Raw genomic sequence first — 9,029 nt, 5'->3', positions numbered from 1 at the left:
TCCTAGCGAGACGATTAAGACAGTTTTGGAAAGGTATTGAAGCGGTCTTTTAAAGCCGCACATGGGTTCTACGATTAAACTCACGGATAGTCTTGTAAATGGGCTCTGAATGCATTTTACTCGGGAAAACCTATCAATTTTAGCATGCGTATATAGTGCACTATGACCCATTTTGAGACTTTTTCATCGCCAAGATCCTTATTATTGTGTTCCAGGGCTTTGGTTTGGTTATTCAAGAAGCCTCAATGATATAAGAACGATAATGGTTGACCTTGCATTTTCGTCAAAATTTCAACCATGGCCATATGGATGGATGGGAAAGTTGGACATTCCTTCAAATGGCCATAACTTCGTAACCATGTGTCCTAGCGAGACGATTAAGACAGTTTTGGAAAGGTATTGAAGCGGTCTTCTAAAGCCGCACATGGGTTCTACGATTAAACTCACGGATAGTCTTGTAAATGGGCTCTGAATGCATTTTACTCGGGAAAACCTATCAATTTTAGCATGCGTATATAGTGCACTATGACCCATTTTGAGACTTTTTCATCGCCAAGATCCTTATTATTGTGTTCCAGGGCTTTGGTTTGGTTATTCAAGAAGCCTCAATGATATAAGAACGATAATGGTTGACCTTGCATTTTCGTCAAAATTTCAACCATGGCCATATGGATGGATGGGAAAGTTGGACATTCCTTCAAATGGCCATAACTTCGTAACCATGTGTCCTAGCGAGGCGATTAAGACAGTTTTGGAAAGGTATTGAAGCGGTCTTCTAAAGCCGCACATGGGTTCTACGATTAAACTCACGGGTAGTCTTGTAAATGGGCTCTGAATGCATTTTACTCGGGAAAACCTATCAATTTTAGCATGCGTTTATAGTGCACTATGACCCATTTTGAGACTTTTTCATCGCCAAGATCCTTATTATTGTGTTCCAGGGCTTTGGTTTGGTTATTCAAGAAGCCTCAATGATATAAGAACGATAATGGTTGACCTTGCATTTTCGTCCAAATTTCAACCATGGCCATATGGATGGAGGGGAAAGTTGGACATTCCTTCAAATGGCCATAACTTCGTAACCATGTGTCCTAGCGAGACGATTAAGACAGTTTTGGAAAGGTATTGAAGCGGTCTTCTAAAGCCGCACATGGGTTCTACGATTAAACTCACGGGTAGTCTTGTAAATGGCCTCTGAATGCATTTTACTCGGGAAAACCTATCAATTTTAGCATGCGTATATAGTGCACTATGACCCATTTTGAGACTTTTTCATCGCCAAGATCCTTATTATTGTGTTCCAGGGCTTTGGTTTGGTTATTCAAGAAGCCTCAATGATATAAGAACGATAATGGTTGACCTTGCATTTTCGTCAAAATTTCAACCATGGCCATATGGATGGATGGGAAAGTTGGACATTCCTTCAAATGGCCATAACTTCGTAACCATGTGTCCTAGCGAGACGATTAAGACAGTTTTGGAAAGGTATTGAAGCGGTCTTCTAAAGCCGCACATGGGTTCTACGATTAAACTCACGGATAGTCTTGTAAATGGGCTCTGAATGCATTTTACTCCGGAAAACCTATCAATTTAGCATGCGTATATAGTGCACTATGACCCATTTTGAGACTTTTTCATCGCCAAGATCCTTATTATTGTGTTCCAGGGCTTTGGTTTGGTTATTCAAGAAGCCTCAATGATATAAGAACGATAATGGTTGACCTTGCATTTTCGTCAAAATTTCAACCATGGCCATATGGATGGATGGGAAAGTTGGACATTCCTTCAAATGGCCATAACTTCGTAACCATGTGTCCTAGCGAGACGATTAAGACAGTTTTGGAAAGGTATTGAAGCGGTCTTCTAAAGCCGCACATGGGTTCTACGATTAAACTCACGGGTAGTCTTGTAAATGGGCTCTGAATGCATTTTACTCGGGAAACCTATCAATTTTAGCATGCGTTTATAGTGCACTATGACCCATTTTGAGACTTTTTCATCGCCAAGATCCTTATTATTGTGTTCCAGGGCTTTGGTTTGGTTATTCAAGAAGCCTCAATGATATAAGAACGATAATGGTTGACCTTGCATTTTCGTCCAAATTTCAACCATGGCCATATGGATGGATGGGAAAGTTGGACATTCCTTCAAATGGCCATAACTTCGTAACCATGTGTCCTAGCGAGACGATTAAGACAGTTTTGGAAAGGTATTGAAGCGGTCTTCTAAAGCCGCACATGGGTTCTACGATTAAACTCACGGATAGTCTTGTAAATGGGCTCTGAATGCATTTTACTCGGGAAAACCTATCAATTTTAGCATGCGTATATAGTGCACTATGACCCATTTTGAGACTTTTTCATCGCCAAGATCCTTATTATTGTGTTCCAGGGCTTTGGTTGGGTTATTCAAGAAGCCTCAATGATATAAGAACGATAATGGTTGACCTTGCATTTTCGTCAAAATTTCAACCATGGCCATATGGATGGATGGGAAAGTTGGACATTCCTTCAAATGGCCATAACTTCGTAACCATGTGTCCTAGCGAGACGATTAAGACAGTTTTGGAAAGGTATTGAAGCGGTCTTCTAAAGCCGCACATGGGTTCTACGATTAAACTCACGGATAGTCTTGTAAATGGGCTCTGAATGCATTTTACTCGGGAAAACCTATCAATTTTAGCATGCGTATATAGTGCACTATGACCCATTTTGAGACTTTTTCATCGCCAAGATCCTTATTATTGTGTTCCAGGGCTTTGGTTTGGTTATTCAAGAAGCCTCAATGATATAAGAACGATAATGGTTGACCTTGCATTTTCGTCAAAATTTCAACCATGGCCATATGGATGGATGGGAAAGTTGGACATTCCTTCAAATGGCCATAACTTCGTAACCATGTGTCCTAGCGAGGCGATTAAGACAGTTTTGGAAAGGTATTGAAGCGGTCTTCTAAAGCCGCACATGGGTTCTACGATTAAACTCACGGGTAGTCTTGTAAATGGGCTCTGAATGCATTTTACTCGGGGAAACCTATCAATTTTAGCATGCGTTTATAATGCACTATGACCCATTTTGAGACTTTTTCATCGCCAAGATCCTTATTATTGTGTTCCAGGGCTTTGGTTTGGTTATTCAAGAAGCCTCAATGATATAAGAACGATAATGGTTGACCTTGCATTTTCGTCCAAATTTCAACCATGGCCATATGGATGGAGGGGAAAGTTGGACATTCCTTCAAATGGCCATAACTTCGTAACCATGTGTCCTAGCGAGACGATTAAGACAGTTTTGAAAGGTATTGAAGCGGTCGGGAAAACCTATCAATTTTAGCATGCGTTTATAATGCACTATGACCCATTTTGAGACTTTTTCATCGCCAAGATCCTTATTATTGTGTTCCAGGGCTTTGGTTTGGTTATTCAAGAAGCCTCAATGATATAAGAACGATAATGGTTGACCTTGCATTTTCGTCAAAATTTCAACCATGGCCATATGGATGGATGGGAGAGTTGGACATTCCTTCAAATGGCCATAACTTCGTAACCATGTGTCCTAGCGAGACGATTAAGACAGTTTTGGAAAGGTATTGAAGCGGTCTTCTAAAGCCGCACATGGGTTCTACGATTAAACTCACGGATAGCTTGTAAATGGGCTCTGAATGCATTTTACTCGGGAAAACCTATCAATTTTAGCATGCGTATATAGTGCACTATGACCCATTTTGAGACTTTTTCATCGCCAAGATCCTTATTATTGTGTTCCAGGGCTTTGGTTTGGTTATTCAAGAAGCCTCAATGATATAAGAACGATAATGGTTGACCTTGCATTTTCGTCAAAATTTCAACCATGGCCATATGGATGGATGGGAAAGTTGGACATTCCTTCAAATGGCCATAACTTCGTAACCATGTGTCCTAGCGAGACGATTAAGACAGTTTTGGAAAGGTATTGAAGCGGTCTTCTAAAGCCGCACATGGGTTCTACGATTAAACTCACGGATAGTCTTGTAAATGGGCTCTGAATGCATTTTACTCGGGAAAACCTATCAATTTTAGCATGCGTATATAGTGCACTATGACCCATTTTGAGACTTTTTCATCGCCAAGATCCTTATTATTGTGTTCCAGGGCTTTGGTTTGGTTATTCAAGAAGCCTCAATGATATAAGAACGATAATGGTTGACCTTGCATTTTCGTCAAATTTCAACCATGGCCATATGGATGGATGGGAAAGTTGGACATTCCTTCAAATGGCCATAACTTCGTAACCATGTGTCCTAGCGAGGCGATTAAGACAGTTTTGGAAAGGTATTGAAGCGGTCTTCTAAAGCCGCACATGGGTTCTACGATTAAACTCACGGATAGTCTTGTAAATGGGCTCTGAATGCATTTTACTCGGGAAAACCTATCAATTTTAGCATGCGTATATAGTGCACTATAACCCATTTTGAGACTTTTTCATCGCCAAGATCCTTATTATTGTGTTCCAGGGCTTGGTTTGGTTATTCAAGAAGCCTCAATGATATAAGAACGATAATGGTTGACCTTGCATTTTCGTCAAAATTTCAACCATGGCCATATGGATGGATGGGAAAGTTGGACATTCCTTCAAATGGCCATAACTTCGTAACCATGTGTCATAGCGAGGCGATTAAGACAGTTTTGGAAAGGTATTGTAGCGGTCTTCTAAAGCCGTACATGGGTTCTACGATTAAACTCACGGATAGTCTTGTAAATGGGCTCTGAATGCATTTTACTCCGGAAAACCTATCAATTTTAGCATGCGTATATAGTGCACTATGACCCATTTTGAGACTTTTTCATCGCCAAGATCCTTATTATTGTGTTCCAGGGCTTTGGTTTGGTTATTCAAGAAGACTCAATGATATAAGAACGATAATGGTTGACCTTGCATTTTCGTCAAAATTTCAACCATGGCCATATGGATGGATGGGAAAGTTGGACTTTCCTTCAAATGGCCATAACTTCGTAACCATGTGTCCTAGCGAGACGATTAAGACAGTTTTGGAAAGGTATTGAAGCGGTCTTTTAAAGCTGCACATGGGTTCTACGATTAAACTCACGGATAGGCTTGTAAATGGGCTCTGAATGCATTTTACTCGGGAAAACCTATCAATTTTAGCATGCGTATGTAGCGACCAGAGCGCCATCTGATTCGCACACCTAGAACTACCGACCAAAATGTTTAACGGGCTAGTTAGGCAGGGACAGCACACAAAGCTAGAGCAGGACAAACAGTGGTAGCATGCTGCACCGCAGCTATAAAAACGGTGGCTTGCTCCATACACGCTCTCTCTCGTCCTAAACGTTTTAACATCGACACGCGCGTATCCGTCCGGCTTAACCGATACATTCTCTTCTCCGGCAACTCTCGAACGAACAACACTAATTTTCGCGTCTCTCCCGAACTCACCGTTCCGCGGCTTAAAAGAAAAGGAATAAATCGAATTCTACCAAAACGTAGTTCGCAAGGCGTGTTGCGTATCTTTTTAAAAAATTAGGGACCACATTTGTGGCGCCCCTAAAACTGGTGACCCCGACGTGATCCGCAACCGACGCCGCGAATTCGTACGTGAGTGTGTGTGTGTACTACGCAGCGCAAACTTTTGTTCGGCGTTGAACGTGTTCAAACGTGCCACCGGCATCGGAGGTCGACGCAGAGAAGACAACGTGTGTGTGTGTGCCTACGACCGGGAGTGCTACCAGCGTTAGAGGTACCGGCAACGCAGCTGGCCTCCTCCCCCCTTTCCCTGTAAAGTGTGCAACGAGCGCCCTTTCATCATTCACAGGACGTTGAGTGCGGGCCGACGAAAAAACGCAGCAACGCCGTGTTAGTGCGCCCGTAGCTACACAGAGCGTTCCTGAATTGAGCGAACAAAAGAACCACCCGCACACATGCGCGCCGCCCCGAAGCGCGACAAGCGCACACACACCATCATCGGCGCAGCAGAAAAATTCCATCCTTCTCTCGACGGCTGACGCAATCGACGCAATTCCAGGAAGCGGAGCGACGACAATCTCCGCTGGTGGTCTCCTCGACGCCGATCACCGCCTCGCAAGCTGTTTCTACACCTCGTGCTACTGGGAATTTTTCCGTTTGTGTGCGCTTCCATCTACGGGTGCGATCAAGAAGGAAGACACCAACGTCGAGTTGCGCACGCAAATTATCCAGCCGTAGCAGTAGTGACACATCACCGCCATCACGATTTTTTGCGCTCGAAGGGGACCCCGCTTGGATCCAGCTGACAAGAAGAACGACGCCGCCATTTTCTGTGCACCATTTCATCGCAAGTGAGGAAACGCCATTTTCTCCACCCGAGAAGGAAGACGACGCACGCTGCTTCTGAAGCGTTTTTCCTACCGATCGACCGCAACGACGACACCCTGGTTACGTGAACAATTAAGGTAAGATCCACCCTTTTTATTCACTACTAACCCCGACGCGGAAGGATGCAGCGTAGCCCGCAACAAGGTGCAGCGCCGGTTGCCAGTCCTGCAGTTGCCATCGGCCCTGCAGTGGCCGACAGTCCTGCGGTGGTCGCCAGCCCCGCAGCTGGACTCCCCACATCGAGTCCATACTTAATCGATATAACCCCCCTCGCTCGTGACGCCTCTACCGACCTTCCGGAGTTTCAAGTCGAGACCGTGAACGCCATGCGTCTCAAGCCGCCCGAATTGGATACTGCTGACATCCATACGTTCTTCTACGCCTTGGAGAACTGGTTCGACGCCTGGAATATTCATCCGCATCATCATGTTAGGCGTTTTAACATCCTGAAGACACAGATCCCTACGCGAATTCTTCCCGAGTTGCGTCCAATTCTCGACAGCGTACCAAATATCGACCGCTACGAATCCGCGAAGAAAGCCATCATACAACATTTCGAAGAGTCTCAGCGAAGCCGCCTACACCGTTTGCTATCCGAAATGAGCCTCGGCGACCGTAAGCCTTCTCAACTGCTAGCCGAGATGCGGCGAACAGCAAACGGTGCAATGACCGACTCCATGTTGATCGATCTTTGGATCGGTCGGCTGCCACCCTACGTTCAGTCCGCCGTGATCGCGTCCTCTCAAAACGCCGACGAGAAAGTTAAGGTTGCCGATTCAGTGGTCGACTCTTTCGCCTTGTACAATCGCTCCGGTCCGTACCAAACCATCGCCGAGGTACGGAATGAGGAGGTCAACCGCCTATCACGACAAGTAGCCGAGCTGAGTCAACGCTTAGAAACTCTCATGAACCAGAACCAAGCTCGTGAACGCTCACGGGCCCGCTCACGCTCTCGCAATCGCAACACGAACCAGGCTACTAATCCTAACACTAACGGCTATTGTTTCTACCACGACCGATACGGACAGCAAGCACGTAACTGCCGCGCCCCGTGCTCGTTTAACAGCCGTCCTCAAAATAACAGTACTCCTACTACTTCTGCATGACGGAACGCGGGAGACGTCCAGCTTCTAGTCGATTCGATATCATCGGCCAGTCATCGCCTTATTATCAAAGACTATAAAACTAACCAACCATTTCTTATCGACACCGGCGCCGACGTCTCCGTAATACCTCGACAGCACAGCTCCGCTCCTTGCAAACCATCGACTATGAAACTATTTGCTGCTAACAGTACGCCTATCCAAGTGTATGGAGAGTCACTCTACACATTGGATCTTGGTCTTCGACGCGCCTTTCTGTGGAACTTCGTGATCGCAGACGTGGGTACCGCAATAATAGGAGCCGATTTCCTCCAGCATTTTCACCTTTTAGTGGACCTGCGCGACAAATGCCTAGTAGACGCCTTAACCAACTTACGAACGCCGGGTGTTCCTGATCCACATCCAGGGGAGCCAACCGTAAAGGTGTGCGATTCGACCTCGCCAATCGCCACCTTGTTGAGGGAGTTCCCTGGGTTGACTGCACGGACCGCGCCCGGAACGCTCCTGCAATCCAACGTTACGCACCGCATAGAGACTACTGGACAACCGACCTTCGCCCGTCCGCGTAGGTTATCCCCCGAAAAATATGCTGCAGCTCGCGCCGAGTTCGAGTCTCTCGTACAGCTAGGAGTGTGCCGACCATCTAACAGCAGCTGGGCCAGTCCTCTGCACATGACGAAAAAAGCAGACGGGACGTGGCGACCCTGTGGCGACTACAGGGCCCTCAACGCGAAAACAATTCCCGACCGTTACCCTCTACCCTTCTTGCAGGATTTTACTATGCATTTGCAGGGAAAAACCATCTTTTCTAAGGTTGACCTGCACAAGGCATATCACCAAATCCCGATACATCCCGAAGATATACCGAAGACGGCGATCACAACTCCTTTCGGATTGTTCGAGTTCACCACGATGCCCTTCGGCCTACGAAACGCTGCGCAGACTTTTCAGCGACTCATTCACGATGTCCTCCGAGGTCTCGACTTCGTGTTCCCATACATAGACGATATGATTGTCGCCTCGTCGACAGAAGAAGAACACCACGAACACCTGCGCCAGCTATTTCAGCGTCTCGAACAACACCACCTGGCCATCAATCCGGCCAAATGCGAATTCAACCGAAGCGAAATTGCCTTTCTTGGCCACTTGGTCAACGCAGAAGGGATACGTCCTCTCCCAGAACGGGTACGAGCAATCAGCGAGTTGAGTAAACCAGCGACGATAATGGAGCTGAAGAAATTCCTCGCGATGATCAATTATTATCGACGCTTCTTGCCACATGCCCTGACGACACAAAGCATCCTACTTGAGATGACACCGGGGAACAAGAAGAAGGACAAGACACCGCTAAAGTGGACGCCCGAATCTAGCGAAGCATTCGACCGATGCAAAGAGCAGCTACAACAAGCCGCGCTTTTAGCTCACCCTGCCTTAAACGCAGAGTTGTCACTCTGGACAGACGCTTCCGACTTCGCCGCTGGAGCCGTTCTCCACCAACGTATCGACGGCCAACTCCAGCCCTTGGGATTTTTCTCCAAAAAGTTCGAGAAGGCACAGCTCAACTACTCCACATACG

At 46.0% G+C, this 9,029-nt stretch overlaps 1 protein-coding gene across 1 annotated transcript; it reads left to right on the top strand.

Moving 5' to 3' along the window:
- Positions 1-6,472: 6,472 nt before the first annotated feature.
- Positions 6,473-7,456, top strand: LOC121602312. The gene has a single exon (XM_041931081.1). The coding sequence runs from the start codon at positions 6,473-6,475 to the stop codon at positions 7,454-7,456; it is 984 nt and encodes a 327-aa protein (XP_041787015.1).
- Positions 7,457-9,029: the final 1,573 nt, after the last annotated feature.

The sequence above is a fragment of the Anopheles merus genome, unplaced genomic scaffold, assembly GCF_017562075.2.
Source record: "Anopheles merus strain MAF unplaced genomic scaffold, AmerM5.1 LNR4000407, whole genome shotgun sequence".
Lineage (NCBI taxonomy): Eukaryota > Metazoa > Arthropoda > Insecta > Diptera > Culicidae > Anopheles > Anopheles merus.
This window is presented reverse-complemented; position numbering and strand designations above follow the sequence as displayed.

Bases quoted from the DNA above. Each gene is read 5' to 3' on its own strand.
- LOC121602312 (XM_041931081.1), top strand. From the start codon at position 6,473: ATGCAGCGTAGCCCGCAACAAGGTGCAGCGCCGGTTGCCAGTCCTGCA.